Source organism: Poromitra crassiceps (assembly GCF_964638095.1).
Source record: "Poromitra crassiceps genome assembly, chromosome: 3".
Taxonomy (NCBI): domain Eukaryota; kingdom Metazoa; phylum Chordata; class Actinopteri; order Beryciformes; family Melamphaidae; genus Poromitra; species Poromitra crassiceps.
In genome coordinates, this window is record NC_139625.1 from 90111226 (window position 1) to 90137701 (window position 26476).

Below are 26476 nucleotides of genomic sequence, written 5' to 3' on the forward strand. Positions count from 1 at the left end.
TCCCTCTGGGAGCGAATGAGCATAGAGAGCTCGTCTTTCTTGTTCGCCAGGGAACAAGTGCTTTGTTATGTATTCTGGAAATTACTAAGCATTCATCTTGATCAAACCATTCAATCAAAGTAATATGAAGCAGCTGGTCAAATATAAGTGATGACTTACATCGTTGCTGCGGGTATAAGGGATATAAACTTTATTTTCGCATTTAATTTACAGTAACAATTAAGATGTGTCGATATAGTCTTGAGTCCGTAAAATTTGATTGGTAGTTGTATGAACCCTTTGGTGAGAAATATTTGTGAGGATTATCGAGCTCAATAATATCTCAGCTTCAGCCAAGTTCTTGTAAGGATGATTGCCTAAGCATATGTACGGCTGAATTTCACGTGAAACTCGGTAAGCTTTACATCTTGGGCTATGGCAGTTAGTCCGATGCAAGGGCGCGTGTTGAGCACAAGAAGCTCAATACTCTAAGGTATAACTATATCATCAGTTTTATATTACAAGACAAGTAAGGGGTGATTCATGCCTAAGCTCGAGAAGGATTTTGGAATAGTTAATATTGCTGAGTATGGCAACAGCATTTTAGTACATTATTGTCTCATCTGTATAAGCAAATAATATCAAGAATCGTATCAAAAGTCAGTCTGCAGGTGTAGGTTAGCTGAAAGTTGTTTATTTCAGCGATTTTACAGGTCGGTAAAATCAATTGTCTTTATCATCACTTATTTTGCTGTAACAGTAAAATCAAATAAAGCTAAAAGACGATCATTTGCAATTCTAGACTAACATCTCATGTTCATCATGTTAAAGTCTTAAATCCACGGTCATTCAGGAGTCTCCTCACATAGGAGGGGATAGGTGACCTATATTTCTCCACGCGACATCTTGGGACGGCCAGTCTGTTATAGAGTTCCTTGTCTGGTGAGTCCTCCTCCCCGAGGAGTATGAACAAGATATTCGACAACAAAGCTAGCGGCTAGTCCATTTCTGCTGGAACACATTCATGTTGAGGATGGCTCCTCTCCTTGCTATTGTTTACTAGTTACATCATGGCATGCTGTCATGCAGGTCAAAGCTGGTAAAGTAACTTAGACATCTATAGGCCACTGCTTGGCCAGCTTATGTCAAGGTTAGAAGGGATTCTGCTGGATAGGATAAAACAGTGGAACTTCTCAGATAACCAGCTTGGTTTAAGTTAATCATGACTCTGCCGCTGACCTCTATCCGTAGTTATTTTCTGTATGTTTAATCATTGAAGACAGCTGTCAATCAGGAGGAAGTCAAGTCAGTTTCCTCAGTCTCAGTATTAGTATAGGTAGTAGGGATATCATCACAACATTCAATTAGCAGTTGATATTCATGGTTCTCATCTGCGGTCATCACTGTCAGTTGCAAGAAATAAGATATTTAAGAACCTCTTTTCAATTCAGGATGTTCCATGAGCCAGAGCGTGCATTGCTAACTGCCAAAGACGGGATGCCGGCTGCCGCCTCAGTGAAAGCTAAGCTTGATATTTCTGCACATGGAGTATAGTTAATTAATATCAAATATATTAAATGCAGCTCATTGTTTATCGTTAAGTTTCATTCAATATCTAATATGGAAATCGCAGCTCATTATGTTCTGCCATCTGAGAAAGTATTCAGCTTATATCTGTGCCAGGCTTATCTCTTCATAGTCATTTAGTGTGTAAAATATTTCTCTTGGCTAAAGATGCTATGTGTCTTTCTCATGCTCGCTCAGCTCTCACTTGAACAAGAAGGGCTCTCGGCACCTCAATGAGAATAGCAGAATGCTTGTTGCTTCTCATAGGTAAAGTGCGTTAGGGTATGCAACAGGCTAGGCTAGGCATACAGTATGTTACTCTTGGGATGACCCTGCTGGTGCAGTACTGCTGCTGATCCAGCAGGAAGCAGTGTGTTTTGGGGGATTGATTTTATTTGACATAATAAAATATAATACACCGAAGCATACAGTATTAAAATACATCAGGATAGCATAAGAAAGTCCTGAAACGTATAATACACAGAAGCATACAGTATTAAAATACATCAGGATAGCACAATAAAGTCATGAGACTTATTTCCATTGCTGTCCCAACCAGAGTGACAAAATACTAAATTTCTCATTCACATTCACAACAGACAGGGATGCTAAAGGCTCAACTGTTATCTTTCAAACTAATACTTCATCTGTCTATCCTTTAAGATCCATACCGCATGAGATCCTGATGTCAAGTCAAGTCAAGTCAAGTTTATTTGTATAGCACATTTCATACACAGAGGCAATTCAAAGTGCTTCACATAAAATGGTTGACAGGAAAATAAAAGAATAAAAGAAAATAAAAGAATAAAAGAAGAGAATAAAATGGACATTTAAAAGCAGGGGTGCCCAAATTATTTCCCATGAAGGGCCAAAACTCAATCTGGGTGGAGGGCCGAGGGCCAAAAATAAACGTTGTGGAATTAAAAATTAATTGTAAAAATTAATTAAAAAAATTAAAATGTATTGTGTTTTATAGAAAATTCACATTCTTAATCAAAAATAACATTTCAATATAATAATCAACTTTTTATCTGTTTGGTAATTGTAATAATTTACAATTGGTTATATATATTTTAAAAAACATCTGCATTTGTGGGGAGCTTAAACATTTAATCAGTAAACACCCAGTTAAAAACAGTTGTATTTTCCACCTTTGTAATCAAGAGAGAAATTTGACTTAATTCACAACTTGAAAAATCCTCAAGGTACTTTGAAAATCAGTTTCGTAGTGGCGACGTATATTGTACTCTTTCAAAACAGCCACTCTCTGTCTGCAAATGAGACAAACCGCTGTTGAATTTACTTCGGTAAAAAAATACTCGTCTTGCCACTCCATAACTCACTGCATAATCGGGCACGTCGGGCAACTGCCCGGTGGCCTGGCCTGCAAAAAAAAAAAAAAAAATCACCCCCAAATCCGTGGCGGGCCCAAAAAAAAAGAGAGCCCGCGGGCCCCAAATTGGTCACCACTGTTCAAAAGCATCAGTGGGGCAGGACTAACTCTGTTCCTGACTGAGTTTCGAAGGGAAGGCGACCTCCCACCGCCGTCTCCTCTGCAAATGATGAGGACTCCCTCGTCAGCTGCTCTCTTCACTCCTGCACTGGCACGTCTACCCCTGCAGCTGAGACGTCTCAGCATCTATTCTCAAAGCTATGGGACATTGGTCTTCTGCACCATACAAACGTCACATTCGGTCAATGACATCATCTCAGCTCGAAAGACCATGAGCACCTGAGCACCTGAGGACCACATGAGCACCTGAGGAGACGGTCATTTATTGTGTACCTCATTATATGTTAATTGCTGCATTTGGAAAGTGGTTCAGGGGTTCATCGTACTGACGTAGGTAGTATGACCTCAGGGGTTCGTACTGACGTAGGTAGTATGACCTCAGGGGTTCATCGTACTGACGTAGGTAGTATGACCTCAGGGGTTCATCGTACTGACGTAGGTAGTATGACCTCAGGGGTTCATACTGACGTAGGTAGTATGACCTCAGGGGTTCGTACTGACGTAGGTAGTATGACCTCAGGGGTTCGTACTGACGTAGGTAGTATGACCTCAGGGGTTCATACTGACGTAGGTAGTATGACCTCAGGGGTTCATCGTACTGACGTAGGTAGTATGACCTCAGGGGTTCATACTGACGTAGGTAGTATGACCTCAGGGGTTCATCGTACTGACGTAGGTAGTATGACCTCAGGGGTTCATACTGACGTAGGTAGTATGACCTCAGGGGTTCGTACTGACGTAGGTAGTATGACCTCAGGGGTTCATACTGACGTAGGTAGTATGACCTCAGGGGTTCATACTGACGTAGGTAGTATGACCTCAGGGTTCGTATTGACGTAGGTAGTATGACCTCAGGGTTCGTATTGACGTAGGTAGTATGACCTCAGGGGTTCGTACTGACGTAGGTAGTATGACCTCAGGGGTTCATCGTACTGACGTAGGTAGTATGACCTCAGGGGTTCATACTGACGTAGGTAGTATGACCTCAGGGGTTCATACTGACGTAGGTAGTATGACCTCAGGGTTCGTATTGACGTAGGTAGTATGACCTCAGGGGTTCATCGTACTGACGTAGGTAGTATGACCTCAGGGGTTCGTACTGACGTAGGTAGTATGACCTCAGGGGTTCATACTGACGTAGGTAGTATGACCTCAGGGGTTCATCGTACTGACGTAGGTAGTATGACCTCAGGGGTTCATCGTACTGACGTAGGTAGTATGACCTCAGGGGTTCATACTGACGTAGGTAGTATGACCTCAGGGGTTCATCGTACTGACGTAGGTAGTATGACCTCAGGGGTTCATACTGACGTAGGTAGTATGACCTCAGGGGTTCATACTGACGTAGGTAGTATGACCTCAGGGTTCGTATTGACGTAGGTAGTATGACCTCAGGGGTTCATACTGACGTAGGTAGTATGACCTCAGGGGTTCGTACTGACGTAGGTAGTATGACCTCAGGGGTTCATACTGACGTAGGTAGTATGACCTCAGGGGTTCATCGTACTGACGTAGGTAGTATGACCTCAGGGGTTCATACTGACGTAGGTAGTATGACCTCAGGGGTTCATCGTACTGACGTAGGTAGTATGACCTCAGGGGTTCGTACTGACGTAGGTAGTATGACCTCAGGGGTTCATACTGACGTAGGTAGTATGACCTCAGGGGTTCATACTGACGTAGGTAGTATGACCTCAGGGGTTCATACTGACGTAGGTAGTATGACCTCAGGGGTTCATACTGACGTAGGTAGTATGACCTCAGGGGTTCATACTGACGTAGGTAGTATGACCTCAGGGGTTCATACTGACGTAGGTAGTATGACCTCAGGGGTTCATACTGACGTAGGTAGTATGACCTCAGGGGTTCATACTGACGTAGGTAGTATGACCTCAGGGGTTCGTACTGACGTAGGTAGTATGACCTCAGGGGTTCATCGTACTGACGTAGGTAGTATGACCTCAGGGGTTGCAGGCTTGCTTCTCTCCCAAGCGGGACGCAGCTGAGGTCGGGGGATTCTGCTTGCTCTCCCTGCTCGGCGTAGCACGCTGCTGAGCCGAGTTCAGGGAGAATTAAATATTAAATTAAATATTAAATTAATTATAAGAGCGGAGCCTTCAACGCCAAACACAATTGTATTCATTTATGCAATAAATGGTTAATTCTATGACTTGAGTGTTCTGATTAGAGAACCTCAACATCTCCAAGTGTCACATATTCATCAACTCTTATCCACATATATCATCATTATGTTGGCCCATGGTCTGACTTCCACACACTGTTTTCTTGCTGCAACCAGATACCAAATAAAAAGGCCTGAGTTTCATATGTGTTTGCCGTAGGTAGCAGGTAGCACACGCATGACACCCAGAACACCTACAAGCAGGTAGCACACGCATGACACACGCATGACACCCAGAACACCTACAAGCAGGTAGCACACGCATGACACACGCATGACACCCAGAACACCTACAAGCAGGTAGCACACGCATGACACACGCATGACACCCAGAACACCTACAAGCAGGTAGCACACGCATGACACACGCATGACACCCAGAACACCTACAAGCAGGTAGCACACGCATGACACCCAGAACACCTACAAGCAGGTTAGCTTCCCAGTTTGTCTCAAAGGCTCTAGAAACACATTCAAATACACTCTGCCAGTAAGTAAACAGTTTCCGACATGTCCAGAGAGAATGTGACCGTTCTGCCTCCTTGCACCTACTACAGAGTCAGGGAAAACGATGTCATCTGACTTTGGTGTAGTATAGCCGATATTATTATTATTATTACTATTATTATTATTAGTGCTCAGCTAGATTTAGATAGACGTATTGTGTTCACATGCTTGTGAAGTAGGGCTATACAAATAAAGTTGACTTGACTTGACATGTACTAGTGTACTTTTCTATGTACCATGAGTCTGCAATAAAGACATGGGTGCAAGGGGAGAATGGATGCCAATAGGACAGGAATGAAATGAGGTAGGCTGGAGGTGGAGAAAGCAGAGGAAGGGGTTAAAAACAACCACGTTCTCCTCCGTCAACCCCCAGCCCCTCTTTATTTGTTCTCTCCTCCCCTCGCTCCCCTTCCCTCATGTGGCCATCCTCTCTCCTGGAGAAGACTTGGCAAGCTTGGAAGAGCAGAAGTTCAGCCAGAAGCCTCCGCGTCAGACGAACCCGGTGGCCCCATCTTCCTTAGCATGAGACATAAGTTATAACCTGTCTTAGAGCGAGAGCGCACAGTGCAGTCATGCCTCTGTTCTATCACACACAAAAACACACTACGCCCCTCTAGGTCCACTCTTCCCTGCTTGGGAAAACGTATGGGAAGTTGGGAACTTTTGGCTTTTTCTTGTTGGTGGTGGGGAATTTTGCCGTTTGTAGAAGTATTTGTTTGAGTTTCAAGAATCTCAAAAGTGACTAGCCTACACGTGAGACTCACTCAAAACACGCCAGAGGAGGTGGTTGGGTTTAGGCACGCGTCAGGCACACAATGTGAGCTGGTGAGAACACATGTCAGGCACACAATGTGAGCTGGTGAGAACACATGTCAGGCACACAATGTGAGCTGGTGAGAACACATGTCAGGCACACAATGTGAGCTGGTGAGAACACATGTCAGGCACACAATGTGAGCCAGTGAGAACACATGTCAGGCACACAATGTGAGCCAGTGAGAACACATGTCAGGCACACAATGTGAGCCAGTGAGAACACATGTCAGGCACACAATGTGAGCCGGTGAGAACACATGTCAGGCACACAATGTGAGCCAGTGAGAACACATGTCAGGCACACAATGTGAGCCAGTGAGAACACATGTCAGGCACACAATGTGAGCTGGTGAGAACACATGTCAGGCACACAATGTGAGCTGGTGAGAACACATGTCAGGCACACAATGTGAGCTAGTGAGAACACATGTCAGGCACACAATGTGAGCCAGTGAGAACACATGTCAGGCACACAATGTGAGCTGGTGAGAACACATGTCAGGCACACAATGTGAGCTGGTGAGAACACATGTCAGGCACACAATGTGAGCTGGTGAGAACACATGTCAGGCACACAATGTGAGCTGGTGAGAACACATGTCAGGCACACAATGTGAGCTAGTGAGAACACATGTCAGGCACACAATGTGAGCTGGTGAGAACACATGTCAGGCACACAATGTGAGCTGGTGAGAACACGCGTCAGGCACACAATGTGAGCCAGTGAGAACACATGTCAGGCACACAATGTGAGCTGGTGAGAACACATGTCAGGCACACAATGTGAGCTGGTGAGAACACATGTCAGGCACACAATGTGAGCTAGTGAGAACACATGTCAGGCACACAATGTGAGCCAGTGAGAACACATGTCAGGCACACAATGTGAGCTGGTGAGAACACATGTCAGGCACACAATGTGAGCCAGTGAGAACACATGTCAGGCACACAATGTGAGCCAGTGAGAACACATGTCAGGCACACAATGTGAGCTGGTGAGAACACATGTCAGGCACACAATGTGAGCCAGTGAGAACACATGTCAGGCACACAATGTGAGCTGGTGAGAACACATGTCAGGCACACAATGTGAGCCAGTGAGAACACATGTCAGGCACACAATGTGAGCCAGTGAGAACACGCGTCAGGCACACAATGTGAGCTGGTGAGAACACATGTCAGGCACACAATGTGAGCCAGTGAGAACACATGTCAGGCACACAATGTGAGCCAGTGAGAACACATGTCAGGCACACAATGTGAGCCAGTGAGAACACATGTCAGGCACACAATGTGAGCCGGTGAGAACACACGTCAGGCACACAATGTGAGCTGGTGAGAACACATGTCAGGCACACAATGTGAGCTGGTGAGAACACATGTCAGGCACACAATGTGAGCCAGTGAGAACACATGTCAGGCACACAATGTGAGCTGGTGAGAACACATGTCAGGCACACAATGTGAGCCAGTGAGAACACATGTCAGGCACACAATGTGAGCTAGTGAGAACACACATCAGACACACAATGTGAGCTGGTGAGAACACATGTCAGGCACACAATGTGAGCCAGTGAGAACACACATCAGACACACAATGTGAGCTGGTGAGAACACATGTCAGGCACACAATGTGAGCCAGTGAGAACACATGTCAGGCACACAATGTGAGCCAGTGAGAACACATGTCAGGCACACAATGTGAGCCAGTGAGAACACATGTCAGGCACACAATGTGGGCTGGTGAGAACACGCGTCAGGCACACAATGTGAGCCAGTGAGAACACATGTCAGGCACACAATGTGAGCTGGTGAGAACACATGTCAGGCACACAATGTGAGCTGGTGAGAACACATGTCAGGCACACAATGTGAGCTGGTGAGAACACATGTCAGGCACACAATGTGAGCCAGTGAGAACACATGTCAGGCACACAATGTGAGCTGGTGAGAACACGCGTCAGGCACACAATGTGAGCCAGTGAGAACACATGTCAGGCACACAATGTGAGCTGGTGAGAACACATGTCAGGCACACAATGTGAGCCGGTGAGAACACATGTCAGGCACACAATGTGAGCCAGTGAGAACACATGTCAGGCACACAATGTGAGCCAGTGAGAACACATCTCAGGCACACAATGTGAGCCAGTGAGAACACATGTCAGGCACACAATGTGAGCCAGTGAGAACACATGTCAGGCACACAATGTGAGCTGGTGAGAACACACGTCAGGCACACAATGTGAGCTGGTGAGAACACATGTCAGGCACACAATGTGAGCTGGTGAGAACACATGTCAGGCACACAATGTGAGCCAGTGAGAACACATGTCAGGCACACAATGTGAGCTGGTGAGAACACATGTCAGGCACACAATGTGAGCCAGTGAGAACACATGTCAGGCACACAATGTGAGCCAGTGAGAACACACGTCAGGCACACACGTGAGAACACATGTCAGGCACACAATGTGAGCCAGTGAGAACACATGTCAGGCACACAATGTGAGCCAGTGAGAACACACGTCAGGCACACAATGTGAGCTGGTGAGAACACATGTCAGGCACACAATGTGAGCTGGTGAGAACACATGTCAGGCACACAATGTGAGCTGGTGAGAACACACGTCAGGCACACAATGTGAGCTGGTGAGAACACATGTCAGGCACACAATGTGAGCTGGTGAGAACACATGTCAGGCACACAATGTGAGCTGGTGAGAACACATGTCAGGCACACAATGTGAGCCAGTGAGAACACATGTCAGGCACACAATGTGAGCCAGTGAGAACACATGTCAGGCACACAATGTGAGCTGGTGAGAACACATGTCAGGCACACAATGTGAGCTGGTGAGAACACATGTCAGGCACACAATGTGAGCTAGTGAGAACACACGTCAGGCACACAATGTGAGCCAGTGAGAACACACGTCAGGCACACAATGTGAGCTGGTGAGAACACATGTCAGGCACACAATGTGAGCTGGTGAGAACACATGTCAGGCACACAATGTGAGCCAGTGAGAACACATGTCAGGCACACAATGTGAGCCAGTGAGAACACATGTCAGGCACACAATGTGAGCTGGTGAGAACACATGTCAGGCACACAATGTGAGCTGGTGAGAACACATGTCAGGCACACAATGTGAGCCAGTGAGAACACATGTCAGGCACACAATGTGAGCCAGTGAGAACACATGTCAGGCACACAATGTGAGCCAGTGAGAACACATGTCAGGCACACAATGTGGGCTGGTGAGAACACGCGTCAGGCACACAATGTGAGCCAGTGAGAACACATGTCAGGCACACAATGTGAGCTGGTGAGAACACATGTCAGGCACACAATGTGAGCTGGTGAGAACACATGTCAGGCACACAATGTGAGCTGGTGAGAACACATGTCAGGCACACAATGTGAGCCAGTGAGAACACATGTCAGGCACACAATGTGAGCTGGTGAGAACACGCGTCAGGCACACAATGTGAGCCAGTGAGAACACATGTCAGGCACACAATGTGAGCTGGTGAGAACACGCGTCAGGCACACAATGTGAGCCAGTGAGAACACATGTCAGGCACACAATGTGAGCTGGTGAGAACACATGTCAGGCACACAATGTGAGCCGGTGAGAACACATGTCAGGCACACAATGTGAGCCAGTGAGAACACATGTCAGGCACACAATGTGAGCCAGTGAGAACACATGTCAGGCACACAATGTGAGCCAGTGAGAACACATGTCAGGCACACAATGTGAGCCAGTGAGAACACATGTCAGGCACACAATGTGAGCTGGTGAGAACACACGTCAGGCACACAATGTGAGCTGGTGAGAACACATGTCAGGCACACAATGTGAGCTGGTGAGAACACATGTCAGGCACACAATGTGAGCCAGTGAGAACACATGTCAGGCACACAATGTGAGCTGGTGAGAACACATGTCAGGCACACAATGTGAGCCAGTGAGAACACATGTCAGGCACACAATGTGAGCCAGTGAGAACACACGTCAGGCACACAATGTGAGCTGGTGAGAACACATGTCAGGCACACAATGTGAGCCAGTGAGAACACATGTCAGGCACACAATGTGAGCCAGTGAGAACACACGTCAGGCACACAATGTGAGCTGGTGAGAACACATGTCAGGCACACAATGTGAGCTGGTGAGAACACATGTCAGGCACACAATGTGAGCTGGTGAGAACACACGTCAGGCACACAATGTGAGCTGGTGAGAACACATGTCAGGCACACAATGTGAGCTGGTGAGAACACATGTCAGGCACACAATGTGAGCTGGTGAGAACACATGTCAGGCACACAATGTGAGCCAGTGAGAACACATGTCAGGCACACAATGTGAGCCAGTGAGAACACATGTCAGGCACACAATGTGAGCTGGTGAGAACACATGTCAGGCACACAATGTGAGCTGGTGAGAACACATGTCAGGCACACAATGTGAGCTAGTGAGAACACACGTCAGGCACACAATGTGAGCCAGTGAGAACACACGTCAGGCACACAATGTGAGCTGGTGAGAACACATGTCAGGCACACAATGTGAGCTGGTGAGAACACATGTCAGGCACACAATGTGAGCCAGTGAGAACACATGTCAGGCACACAATGTGAGCCAGTGAGAACACATGTCAGGCACACAATGTGAGCTGGTGAGAACACATGTCAGGCACACAATGTGAGCTGGTGAGAACACATGTCAGGCACACAATGTGAGCTGGTGAGAACACACGTCAGGCACACAATGTGAGCTGGTGAGAACACATGTCAGGCACACAATGTGAGCTGGTGAGAACACATGTCAGGCACACAATGTGAGCCAGTGAGAACACATGTCAGGCACACAATGTGAGCCAGTGAGAACACATGTCAGGCACACAATGTGAGCTGGTGAGAACACATGTCAGGCACACAATGTGAGCTGGTGAGAACACATGTCAGGCACACAATGTGAGCCAGTGAGAACACATGTCAGGCACACAATGTGAGCCAGTGAGAACACATGTCAGGCACACAATGTGAGCTGGTGAGAACACATGTCAGGCACACAATGTGAGCCAGTGAGAACACATGTCAGGCACACAATGTGAGCTGGTGAGAACACATGTCAGGCACACAATGTGAGCCAGTGAGAACACATGTCAGGCACACAATGTGAGCCAGTGAGAACACGCGTCAGGCACACAATGTGAGCTGGTGAGAACACATGTCAGGCACACAATGTGAGCCAGTGAGAACACATGTCAGGCACACAATGTGAGCCAGTGAGAACACATGTCAGGCACACAATGTGAGCCAGTGAGAACACATGTCAGGCACACAATGTGAGCTGGTGAGAACACACGTCAGGCACACAATGTGAGCTGGTGAGAACACATGTCAGGCACACAATGTGAGCTGGTGAGAACACATGTCAGGCACACAATGTGAGCCAGTGAGAACACATGTCAGGCACACAATGTGAGCTGGTGAGAACACATGTCAGGCACACAATGTGAGCCAGTGAGAACACATGTCAGGCACACAATGTGAGCTAGTGAGAACACACATCAGACACACAATGTGAGCTGGTGAGAACACATGTCAGGCACACAATGTGAGCCAGTGAGAACACATGTCAGGCACACAATGTGAGCCAGTGAGAACACATGTCAGGCACACAATGTGAGCCAGTGAGAACACATGTCAGGCACACAATGTGGGCTGGTGAGAACACGCGTCAGGCACACAATGTGAGCCAGTGAGAACACATGTCAGGCACACAATGTGAGCTGGTGAGAACACATGTCAGGCACACAATGTGAGCTGGTGAGAACACATGTCAGGCACACAATGTGAGCTGGTGAGAACACATGTCAGGCACACAATGTGAGCCAGTGAGAACACATGTCAGGCACACAATGTGAGCTGGTGAGAACACGCGTCAGGCACACAATGTGAGCCAGTGAGAACACATGTCAGGCACACAATGTGAGCTGGTGAGAACACATGTCAGGCACACAATGTGAGCCGGTGAGAACACATGTCAGGCACACAATGTGAGCCAGTGAGAACACATGTCAGGCACACAATGTGAGCCAGTGAGAACACATGTCAGGCACACAATGTGAGCCAGTGAGAACACATGTCAGGCACACAATGTGAGCCAGTGAGAACACATGTCAGGCACACAATGTGAGCTGGTGAGAACACACGTCAGGCACACAATGTGAGCTGGTGAGAACACATGTCAGGCACACAATGTGAGCTGGTGAGAACACATGTCAGGCACACAATGTGAGCCAGTGAGAACACATGTCAGGCACACAATGTGAGCTGGTGAGAACACATGTCAGGCACACAATGTGAGCCAGTGAGAACACATGTCAGGCACACAATGTGAGCCAGTGAGAACACACGTCAGGCACACAATGTGAGCTGGTGAGAACACATGTCAGGCACACAATGTGAGCCAGTGAGAACACATGTCAGGCACACAATGTGAGCCAGTGAGAACACACGTCAGGCACACAATGTGAGCTGGTGAGAACACATGTCAGGCACACAATGTGAGCTGGTGAGAACACATGTCAGGCACACAATGTGAGCTGGTGAGAACACACGTCAGGCACACAATGTGAGCTGGTGAGAACACATGTCAGGCACACAATGTGAGCTGGTGAGAACACATGTCAGGCACACAATGTGAGCTGGTGAGAACACATGTCAGGCACACAATGTGAGCCAGTGAGAACACATGTCAGGCACACAATGTGAGCCAGTGAGAACACATGTCAGGCACACAATGTGAGCTGGTGAGAACACATGTCAGGCACACAATGTGAGCTGGTGAGAACACATGTCAGGCACACAATGTGAGCTAGTGAGAACACACGTCAGGCACACAATGTGAGCCAGTGAGAACACACGTCAGGCACACAATGTGAGCTGGTGAGAACACATGTCAGGCACACAATGTGAGCTGGTGAGAACACATGTCAGGCACACAATGTGAGCCAGTGAGAACACATGTCAGGCACACAATGTGAGCCAGTGAGAACACATGTCAGGCACACAATGTGAGCTGGTGAGAACACATGTCAGGCACACAATGTGAGCTGGTGAGAACACATGTCAGGCACACAATGTGAGCCAGTGAGAACACATGTCAGGCACACAATGTGAGCCAGTGAGAACACATGTCAGGCACACAATGTGAGCCAGTGAGAACACATGTCAGGCACACAATGTGGGCTGGTGAGAACACGCGTCAGGCACACAATGTGAGCCAGTGAGAACACATGTCAGGCACACAATGTGAGCTGGTGAGAACACATGTCAGGCACACAATGTGAGCTGGTGAGAACACATGTCAGGCACACAATGTGAGCTGGTGAGAACACATGTCAGGCACACAATGTGAGCCAGTGAGAACACATGTCAGGCACACAATGTGAGCTGGTGAGAACACGCGTCAGGCACACAATGTGAGCCAGTGAGAACACATGTCAGGCACACAATGTGAGCTGGTGAGAACACATGTCAGGCACACAATGTGAGCCGGTGAGAACACATGTCAGGCACACAATGTGAGCCAGTGAGAACACATGTCAGGCACACAATGTGAGCCAGTGAGAACACATGTCAGGCACACAATGTGAGCCAGTGAGAACACATGTCAGGCACACAATGTGAGCCAGTGAGAACACATGTCAGGCACACAATGTGAGCTGGTGAGAACACACGTCAGGCACACAATGTGAGCTGGTGAGAACACATGTCAGGCACACAATGTGAGCTGGTGAGAACACATGTCAGGCACACAATGTGAGCCAGTGAGAACACATGTCAGGCACACAATGTGAGCTGGTGAGAACACATGTCAGGCACACAATGTGAGCCAGTGAGAACACATGTCAGGCACACAATGTGAGCCAGTGAGAACACACGTCAGGCACACAATGTGAGCTGGTGAGAACACATGTCAGGCACACAATGTGAGCCAGTGAGAACACATGTCAGGCACACAATGTGAGCCAGTGAGAACACACGTCAGGCACACAATGTGAGCTGGTGAGAACACATGTCAGGCACACAATGTGAGCTGGTGAGAACACATGTCAGGCACACAATGTGAGCTGGTGAGAACACACGTCAGGCACACAATGTGAGCTGGTGAGAACACATGTCAGGCACACAATGTGAGCTGGTGAGAACACATGTCAGGCACACAATGTGAGCTGGTGAGAACACATGTCAGGCACACAATGTGAGCCAGTGAGAACACATGTCAGGCACACAATGTGAGCCAGTGAGAACACATGTCAGGCACACAATGTGAGCTGGTGAGAACACATGTCAGGCACACAATGTGAGCTGGTGAGAACACATGTCAGGCACACAATGTGAGCTAGTGAGAACACACGTCAGGCACACAATGTGAGCCAGTGAGAACACACGTCAGGCACACAATGTGAGCTGGTGAGAACACATGTCAGGCACACAATGTGAGCTGGTGAGAACACATGTCAGGCACACAATGTGAGCCAGTGAGAACACATGTCAGGCACACAATGTGAGCCAGTGAGAACACATGTCAGGCACACAATGTGAGCTGGTGAGAACACATGTCAGGCACACAATGTGAGCTGGTGAGAACACATGTCAGGCACACAATGTGAGCTGGTGAGAACACACGTCAGGCACACAATGTGAGCTGGTGAGAACACATGTCAGGCACACAATGTGAGCTGGTGAGAACACATGTCAGGCACACAATGTGAGCCTGTGAGAACACATGTCAGGCACACAATGTGAGCCAGTGAGAACACATGTCAGGCACACAATGTGAGCTGGTGAGAACACATGTCAGGCACACAATGTGAGCTGGTGAGAACACATGTCAGGCACACAATGTGAGCCAGTGAGAACACATGTCAGGCACACAATGTGAGCCAGTGAGAACACATGTCAGGCACACAATGTGAGCTGGTGAGAACACATGTCAGGCACACAATGTGAGCTGGTGAGAACACATGTCAGGCACACAATGTGAGCTGGTGAGAACACACGTCAGGCACACAATGTGAGCTGGTGAGAACACATGTCAGGCACACAATGTGAGCTGGTGAGAACACATGTCAGGCACACAATGTGAGCCAGTGAGAACACATGTCAGGCACACAATGTGAGCTGGTGAGAACACATGTCAGGCACACAATGTGAGCTGGTGAGAACACATGTCAGGCACACAATGTGAGCTGGTGAGAACACATGTCAGGCACACAATGTGAGCTGGTGAGAACACATGTCAGGCACACAATGTGAGCCAGTGAGAACACATGTCAGGCACACAATGTGAGCTGGTGAGAACACATGTCAGGCACACAATGTGAGCCAGTGAGAACACATGTCAGGCACACAATGTGAGCCAGTGAGAACACATGTCAGGCACACAATGTGAGCCAGTGAGAACACATGTCAGGCACACAATGTGAGCTGGTGAGAACACACGTCAGGCACACAATGTGAGCTGGTGAGAACACATGTCAGGCACACAATGTGAGCTGGTGAGAACACATGTCAGGCACACAATGTGAGCTGGTGAGAACACACGTCAGGCACACAATGTGAGCTGGTGAGAACACATGTCAGGCACACAATGTGAGCTGGTGAGAACACATGTCAGGCACACAATGTGAGCTGGTGAGAACACATGTCAGGCACACAATGTGAGCTGGTGAGAACACATGTCAGGCACACAATGTGAACTGGTGAGAACACATGTCAGGCACACAATGTGAGCTGGTGAGAACACATGTCAGGCACACAATGTGAGCTGGTGAGAACACATGTCAGACACACAATGTGAGCTGGTGAGAACACATGTCAGGCACACAATGTGAGCTGGTGAGAACACATGTCAGGCACACAATGTGAGCTGGTGAGAACACATGTCAGGCACACAATGTGAGCCAGTGAGAACACATGTCAGGCACACAATGTGAGCCAGTGAGAACACATGTCAGGCACACAATGTGAGCCAGTGAGAACACATGTCAGGCACACAATGTGAGCTGGTGAGAACATGCATCAGGCACACAGAACAGGAACAGGACATGGCATGAAATGGCGTGTTTTTAGAGTCTTGTGTAAAACACTTCACCTCTACCTTCAAGGTTACCTTTGTTTTTTCTTTCTGCTTTGCAGGATTCCATCAGGAGATACAAACACAACACAGAATAAATCAGACCGTCAGCAGCAAACATTCACCTTTATTTAGTTTTTCGTTTTTTCTCTCCTTGACATGTTCAAAATGCAGCACATTGCACTAAGCAGTAATGAAAAAGTGTAGTAGATGAAATGTAAAATGAAACGGTTTATGTGACACAAATGTGCCTTTAGCGGTTTGACATTGAGGACAGATGCGTTGGTTCTGTTTCGCGGTGACCAGATGTGGTTTGCTATCCAACCAGAGACAGAGTCAGGGACCCTTTGGTCAAAGGTTTTCATTCATACACCTTTGTCATCTCAATCCAGAACAAAGCATCTGTGGCACGATGACTGACAGAATGCTCAAACAACCTCCAGATCCTCTTGACCCTACCTACCACACACACAGTGGCACTTGAGTCTACCAGGTAACGAACGGCATTTCAAACACAGACCAAAAATCACTTTTTTTGTCCGTTTTGAAGACACAGCTGTGTATTTTGAACATAATAATTCATAATAATTCACCACAGTCTTGAGAACACAAGGTTATTCATACAAGGGAGTAAGCAGCTTTAACAGCAAAGCATCTGTTGTACACAGAAATAGAGCTTGAGTTCACTGAAGAGAGTCTCAGCAACACATCAATCCCCAGTAGATGCCTGTCAAGTTTAAAATCCTGGAGGCACCTGTGGTCTAGTAAGACTAGCACACCTATAGGCATTCTTTGTAGAGTCAAGTCTCCCCACTCAAAACATGTCAAAACATGAATGTCAGTATAATAAAACCTTATGACATGTTCCAATAGACATTCATTAATTAAATGTCTAGTTGAAATAGTGATTTATTTCCTTAATTTTGCTTCCAAAACAAAACAATGTGTTTGCTGTGGAATCATGGGTAGAAGTGAGGTTTGGAGCAGTGGTTCTCAAACTTTTTCAAGTCAAGGACCCCTAAATTGACACAAATTAGACCACGGGCCCCCATTCATAAGATTTTGTCCCACGGTCCCCATCTGATATGATTTTTGCTTTTAGATGTTTTATTACAGAAAAGTACATCCAGCTTGGACACATTAATTAAACATTTAATTTAGGCATGCACCGATATGAACATTTTGGCCGATACCGATAACCGATATTAACATTGCTCTTGTGGCCAATAACCGATATTTACCGATGTCGATATGATCTGTATAAAAACTCATTTCTATGATCATTGAAAAAATCTGCACATGCTGAAAAACACGTAAAGACTGAATCTGAATCTGAATGCATTTCTTTATTTCCAAAACATTTGGAAAAGCCCATAAATCATAGATCTACCATATTGTTTCCTCTCAATGGGAACATTTTGGCTGATGCGATAACCGATATTACCATTGCAACATCGGACCGATGCGGATCTGTTAAAAATTGACTAACATCTGCCGATACCGATATGATTGCCGATATATCGTCCATCTCTGCTGATGATGTAACAGTGTGATGATATGCTATGCTGCTGATGTAACAGTGTGATGGTATGCTCTGCTGATGATGTAACAGTGTGATGGTATGCTCTGCTGATGATGTAACAGTGTGATGGTATGCTCTGCTGATGATGATGTAACAGTGGAGTGAGACGTTACAAATAGTGATGATGCTTAAATTGTTACATGCAAAAAAAAGATGACCACAGCCTGTTGCTTGCTATATAATGATGATATATGCTATATAATGATATAATGATGATAGAGCATTCTTGCCTGCTAAAACGGTGAAATTGATAACAGTGGTCAAGATGGTTACAAATTGTGTCAGGAAAACTCATGCCAAGAAAGATACTTCACTTTGTGCGTTTGTCTATTGTGATGTGATCCAAATAAATAAATTAAATGTTAGTATGTTGTCCTCCTTGACTTGGACATTTGAGATGTGCAACACATTCTCCGTCAGACAGCGTAGGATACCTCTGTTTTGTCACACATGTTGTGCGCCGGGTGTTGACTGTGCGTCAGTATCAGACGCACCTGGTTGGGGTGAGGCAAAGGTCAAGTGATGCTTGGGGTCGGGGTGAGGCACGGGGGTATATTGTGGGGGCTTCCAAGAGAACACTTGGGAAGGGTCTCCCCCCGTAGCCCCTTCTCCTTTAAGGATATCGGGGGAAGGGGCTACGGGGAGACCCTTCCCCTGGAGCCCCCCACCATATCCAAACCACCCCTAGTGAGACATCCATGTGCGTCTCATACTGACGCACGAGGGTGCCGTGCTCGTCAACATCCGATGCACAAGGTGCGTGACAAAGCAGCGGTATCTGACGCTGTCAGATTGAGAATGGGCTGAGATGTGCTACGTTTTCATTTTTAGAAAATAAAATGTATGTTGTAGACATAGTGCATAAACAAACATATTACCACAGTGTAAAAACAAAACATTAAAAAGTCCATAAAAATAAATTATTTTCATTTATATTTATCTATAATATAGATACACGTACAAGTCTACAGTATATGTATCTATAATATATGTATTTATCCTATATAAAAAAAAAGCTGGGTACTTGCACTTTCTTCTCTCCAATAATTTGGTTTTCACTTTCAAGACATTTAATATAACTTCTCAAAATAGATGATACTCTCTGGACTGGGAAAAAAAACGTGTTTCTTTTTTAGTAGGCTAGCAAAATGGGGTGCAGTCATACATAAAGCACATAGACAGTCAACCTTTGATGTTGGTTCCAAGCAACTCGCTGCCATGTGGAGCATCAGTGCATGTCTTTGCATATTTCTCAGTTCTAGAGAGAAGGTGTTCAGGACAAACTGATGATTTCAAAAGTCACATAGTTCCACAATTCTGGGACTTGTTCAAAACGTTTCTGTCAGCGGTCGTTGCCTAGTTGTGAAAGAGCTGTGCCACACCTTTTCATCTTCCTTTTTATACAAAAATATAACTTTCTGCCATCTCACTTGGAAAAGACACCAGTCCCCCTCTTGTCCTTGTCGAGTCCTAGCGTCTGCCATAGCTGCGTTCTAGCCACTGACGCACATCCTTCAGATTGTAGAAAAAAGGTCCCTTCCCACCCAGGTAGGCGATCTTCCTGCCTTGCACGATGCACACGCGCTCGTTAGAGACGCCGTAAGCCATGTTGGCGTCGTTGTCCATGCAGTCAGCCGCCAGCTGACACTGGGGTGGCAGAGAAAAGTGCTCGATCAGCTTGCGTGCCGCCCCCACTCTCTCTTCCAGGCTCTGGTGCTTACGGACGTTGAAAGAGCAGGGGCCCATAGGGGGCGCCACCCAGCCGTCAGAGGGGTGAGCCTCGTCGATATACACCAGCAGGAAGTCAGCCACGTCGCAAAAGTCCTCCACCAGCCGCCGGAAAGCTGGCAAGTGGCTGAGGAAGGGGGGTCAGGTGGCCGAGCCAAAGTTGACCACCAGAGGGCGATCTGATGACTCGAAGTCTAGGAGGCGGCACTCGTCCCCGTGTCGGACCCCGGCACCAGGGGGCGCACCGGTCACGTGGGCACTGCTGCTCCGCCGGGCACCATTAGGTACCTTGACCACTTTGGAGTTGGGTGCCTCGCAGCCAAGCTTCACCTGAGGAGGCAAGAAAGGACATCCATGTTTACTCAGGGCACAGTTTGGGTTTGACTGTTTTCATGTAACAGAGACTTTGACAATTTTACTCTGGAAAATTGTACAGATTTGCACTTGTCTATGTTTCAAAATGTGGGGCGGGCATTGTGAATCCCATTGTGAATGATGAGGCTCTGTTAGCATCATGTGTTCATCACAGTGAGCTGCTGAGGCTCTGTTAGCATCATGTGTTCATCACAGTGAGCTGCTGAGGCTCTGTTAGCACCACAGGAGAAGTGGTCCACCTTAGGCCGCTCCACTTGACAGATATGTCTAAGCAAGTATTACCTCAGTGTTAAACAGTTGAAAGCAGAGTTCCAGATTTTACCAACATGTTATTTTTATTTTTATTTTTATTTTATTTTTAAAATTTTCCCGATTTTTTATCCCATTTTATCCCCCGTTTAGTGCTCATTTGATTACTCAATCCTGGTTGCTACTCCTTCCTCTGCCGATCTGGGGAGAGCCGAGACTGATTCCATGCTTCCTCCGAGACATGGGCAGTCAGTCAGCCGCTTCTTTTCACCTGCCCGAGGAAGCTTCACCGGTAGGACATAGCACGTGGGAGGTTCACGCTATTCCAACCAGTTCCCCTCCCTCTGAACAGGCGCCCTTAACGATCAGAGGGGGAACCACATAAGCAACCAGGATGTTGCATGTTTTTGTGAAGGGGGTTCCTATATGAAGGAGACCCCCGGGAGGCACGGGGAGAACATGCAAACTCCACACAGAAAGGCCATTTTTGCCGACCCCACCCGGGCGGTGGGCACTCGAGGACATGCGGACGGGCACGCATTCCTTCAGTGTTCACATCGGTCCAGGTGGGAATCGAACCCACGACCTTCGAGCTGTGAGGCGAAAGTGCTTACCACTGCACCACCGTACCTCCCTCAACATGTTATTTTTGATATTGTATATATCTTATATATATATTATATATACACCAGCGTTAATTTAACTACATTCCTAATGGGGGGGATCCTTATGATCTGTCCAATCAATCATAAATCAATCATAAATCATAAAACATATTTTTATTGATTTCAGCTTTGGTTCAAAGCCAAACATTCATGTCTCATAATACCTGTAAACAAATGGATGTGTTGGATATGTGCTGTTGTCCTTTTAAATGTTTTTTTTATTTATTTTAGTCCCTACCACCTCTCCCTCAAGAGGCTTGCCTTTTGTCAGGTCACCATTGTAAATAAGAATTTGTTCTTAATGACTTGCCTGGTTAAATAAAGGTTCAATAAAAATACAAATAAAAGTCTGTATCATTTGAATGGGATGTTTTATTTATTTTATTTCACCAGGTAGTCACTTGAGATCAATGATCTCTTTTTCAAACAAGACCTGTCCAAAATGGCAGCATGTCTGTGTAACTACCTACAGTATTTGGTGCCCAATGCTGTCGCCACTCCGTCTTCCTCTGCTCTAGAATTAAATTGTTCTATTTCACTCAAGACACTGTTGCCACTCCTACTCTGCTGCATAGCACTCTTTATACATATCACTGTTGCCACTCCTACTCTGCTGCATAGCACTCTTTATACAGTAAATATCACTGTTACCTCACTGACATGTCTGAGCTACCGCTACTTATAGGTGCATGTAATAAGGAAGATGCTAACTTGTCATGTTAATCCAAGCAGTTACCTCCTCAATCCAAGCAGCCAAGATCAGTGTGTGTGTGTGTGTGTGTGTGTGTGTGTGTGTGTGTGTGTGTGTGTGTGTGTGTGTGTGTGTGTGTGTGTGTGTGTGTGTGAGACTGTGTGTGAGACTGTGTGTGTGTCTGTGTGTGTGACTGTGTGTGTAGGTGTGTGTGTGTGTGTGCACAAAACTTTGGGGTTTCCTGGCCAACTGACAGCTGTCTCATCCATCCAAGCGATGGGCCTTGATATGTTGATCACTTGGCTTGAACACAATGAATTCACTAATAACCTGTAGAACTCTATAAGCCATATAACTCAACCCGTATTTGCACTGGATTAGCCTAAGCTTATAGTCAGATATTTGTTTGATACCAGTTGACTTTTTTAGTTAAAAATTAACTGAACTTTGGGATGTATGTGAATGCCACCTGCTGCCCCCAGATGTAGAGGGGCAAAGTACATGATCAAATTGTAAAACAATGGCAGAAACAGAAACAAGCCTGAGAACACTGACTGTTCGCAGGCTTGCTTCTTTCTCTTTTGCCGCTCACAAATCAACAAACCTTCAGTCATTGTTGTCTCAATTACTGTCTGTAATGGTTGTTTGTTTGTTCTATTGTGCATTTTATGGTTTATTTTATTTTCTCATTTTTTAATTATGTATTAGATTGTTTTATAGGACTGTACTGTAGACACATCAATATATGTATGTATGTATTTTCAAAAAGCCTAACCAGGGACAAGGGCTGCAAATTAGCTAGAAGTCAATGCTTATGTATTGTCCATGTCAAATAAATGAATACATATAAAATAAAATGGAATGAAACTGATTTTTGGTGACGGCTTGACATGGTTTGACCTAAATAGAAACAATTGATTTTGACCTGACAGTATTTCCAATGGATCTTACATATCACAAATAATTAATAAATACATACAGTACGTACGTATGTACATACATACATACATACACAAATTTAGAAAATGCATGCCAAGTGCCACAACTTGCCATAGGTGGCAATTGGGGATGGCAAGGTGTGGCCTAAACATGGCATGGCAAGTGACACGTTTTGGTGACAAATGGTATTGATGCAGGGACTTTGGCATTTATTGAATTGGCGCTGCCCGTGCATTACATCGGTAACACTTTCATTGAGGTACACATTTACCATTAACTAGTTTATTAGCATTAGCATGTTGGCTGTTTAATAGTTGTAAAGCACTGCAATGGCTTATTCTGCATGAACCTATTCTACAACTAGGCCAAGAGTTTTCCCTTGCTTATTGATAAGGAAGGAAGGAAGTACATGAGTTTATGATCTTAATATGCTTTAGTGGTACAAACACCTTATAAGGCCCATATAGTGAGCATTTTAAGATAGTAAAACAACGTCATTATCAATAAGCAGTAATGAGTTGATTGAGGGAAAAGAAAACTAATGGCCTTAGTTGTAGGCTACAATATGCTCATGCCGAACAAGGCATTAAAGTGCTTTAACAGCCAATATGCTATGCATGCTATAAGCAACTAGTTAATGGTGAATATGTGTAGGCACTTATAAGTGTTATAAGTCATGCGGAAGCACTGAACCTCACTAACTGGACATTGCTGGCTGGGTGACTATCAGCAGGGGTCCGGGAGGTATCCCCAGACCTATAGGCTACCCCAGACCCAGCAAATAGAATCACTGTTAAAAGTCTCCATTCATTTATAAAAAGTTAACACAATATAATGAGAATGCAGAAAAAAATACAATTTCATCCATAGTCTCAGACTGTATAATAGCCTATGAGATGATCATGTATAAATTAAATTATAATGAAAAGATTATCAGATTTGGGTTCAAAAGAGACACATCTCATCAAATATGGACTAAACTAGGGGCTCTTGATGTGAAAGAGGTCGAGAATCCTACCTGCTTGTAGGCGTCCAGCAGGAAGCTGTTCCAGATGGAGCGCAGCCCCGCTGAGGTCAGCATGCGGTGCCACTCTCCGCTGCCGGTCCCGGTACCGGTACCGGTGGAGCGCGAGCTGAGCAGCGACACCACGCGCTTCACCAGCACCACCGAGTCATACAGGGCGAGGAACAGGCAGTTCGAGAAGAAACCGGGCAGGATCTGGAGGGTCACCAACAGCTCCTCGCTCGCCATGCCCATTTCTTTTCTCTTTATCCACGGACGGTGCGTAATTCCAAGGTGCGCTATCCTCATGGCTGCTCCAGGGAGAGAAAGAGCGCACTCAGAAGTCACCGTGAATCCAAGCAAAATAAGCCCAAACGTCTGCGCTCTGTCCCCGCGTATAGGCTGCTACCGCCTGGCCGGGATTTGGAGGTGTGCGCACCCACGACAGAGCAGCAAGAGCTGAGTCAGCCTTTTTTATACCGACTATATAGTGCTGCTGCTCCATGATCAACGTAAACCTCTCTCTCCAGGCTCATCTTGTGGCAAGATCCTGACGTCAGATATAGTGTGCACCCCGCCTCCCCTCCAGCGCATTTGGGAACGATCATTTCCCAAAGACAGGTCCAACTTTGATCTAGGTTTTGTCATGACAATGGAGAGAGCAAATAGCAAGCAAAACGCGCCAGAAATCTATGTGGAAGGAAGCCATGTTAAAAACATTCAGAATCAATGGTTCTTGGGACCTGGAGCTAACAACTTATCACAGACCAAATATTAGGCTACTGTAGCCTACGTCTGATATAATATATCCCACAGTAGGCTACTCACATTTTTGTCAATCATCAGTCGTTGTCCCGTCTATTTAAATGATTGGAAGCTTTGGTGACACATGATAGTAGGCTATAGATGCATGCTGTTTTTACAGCTTCATACAGATGTTTGAGTAGGCTACATGTAACTCACCTGTACTGCAGACAAGTTCATGAATCACATGTAGCCTAATAGTTTCTGCTATTTTGCTCATTCTGTGTCTAATGACTACATTTGACCTGAGGGCGTTTACATGGGAGTGATTTTATTTTTAAACGTTAAAGCTTCGTGTAGGGCTACACTATAATCAGTTGCAGTATTACAATAATCGTGATGTCCCGGGGAGACTGAAAACTAATAGCAGGGAAGAATAATGAAAGTTCATCATAGAGGAAAAATGAGCAAAGTTACAATCTCATACTCAATTTGTGAAGGGAAATGTCATGGTTCACTGATATGGGTTTTTAAAAGCAAATACTGGTACTTTTACAATTAAGTCACCTTGCCAACAGCTGATATTTTGTGTGAATATTCAATATTAACATAATTTGACTACACAAAAAATATGTTTTCAGTGTTTTTGTCAATGTGGAAAACCTGCTAAAACTGTGTGTGTGTCTGTGTGTGTTATTTATTGTCGAGTTTTGTGGCCTGAGGAAAGAAGCTATTCCTCAGTTGGTTTGTGCGTGTTTTGGGTGTCCTGTATCTCCTCCCTGAGGGCAGGAGGGAGAACAGGCTGTTGTGCGGGTGGTTCGTCTCCTTGATGATCTTCCGGGACTTCCTGAGGCACCGCTGAGTGTACAGATCCTGCAGTTTCAGCAGCTCACATTCTGTCATGTGCTGGGCCACGCACCTCACCCTCAGCGCTTTGCAGTCCATGTTGGTACAGCTGCCGTACCAGGTACTAAAGCAGCCGGTCAGCAGACTCTCCATGGTGCCTCTGTAGAAGTCCCTGAGGATTTTGGGCCTGAGGCCAAATTTCTTTAGGCACCTTAGTCCATGCAGGCACTGTTGGGTGTACAGACGGCGAGGGAGGAGGCGAGGGTGGACTCAACAGAGGTGTAGAAGTGCACCATCGTTGCCTTTGGCACATTTCTTCAGCTGCCGCATGAAGTAGATCCTCTGTGGTGCCTTCTTGGTGAGAGCTCTGATGTTCAGCTCCCATTTCAGGTCCCAGCTGAGGATGAACCCCAGGAAGTGGAAGGACTCTACAGTTCTGGCTGGGGAGTCACCCAGGATGATGGGGGAGGCTGCATTCCTCCACAACCATCTCCACTGTCTTTTGAGCATTGAGCTCCATGTTGTTTTGACTGCATCGAGTCACCAGATGGTCGATCTCCCGCCTGTAAGTAAAATCGTCTCCATCAGAAGGGAGGTGTCATCAGCGAACTTCAGGAGCTTGAGGGACTGGTGATTGGAGGTGCAGCTGTTGGTGTACAGGGAGAAGTATATAAGTATGTCAGAGAGTTCAAAAAGGTATCAGTTGAAACTTGGCAAAACGTAGAACTATATAATTTCTTGTAAAAGTCACCACAATAACTTGATATTAATTTATAGTCTTCTGTGATAATACCATTAATGTTTAGTCTATTTATACTGTTATTGCGTGAGTGGTGTTCTTCTAAATTAAAACAAAATTTGTGAATTTTGTTACCCTTCTTCAAGCCATCTTGTTCTGGACCTAACACATGCACCTTTTGCTCTT

At 46.0% G+C, this 26476-nt stretch overlaps 1 protein-coding gene across 1 annotated transcript; it reads right to left on the bottom strand.

Moving 5' to 3' along the window:
* Positions 1–19781: 19781 nt before the first annotated feature.
* On the bottom strand, positions 19782–24216 carry dio2 (iodothyronine deiodinase 2; the record flags this gene model as incomplete). The annotated part of the gene is made up of 2 exons (XM_083633732.1): positions 19782–20369; positions 23977–24216. 2 exons carry the CDS (start codon positions 24214–24216, stop codon positions 19782–19784), a joined length of 828 nt encoding a protein of 275 aa, XP_083489858.1.
* Positions 24217–26476: the final 2260 nt, after the last annotated feature.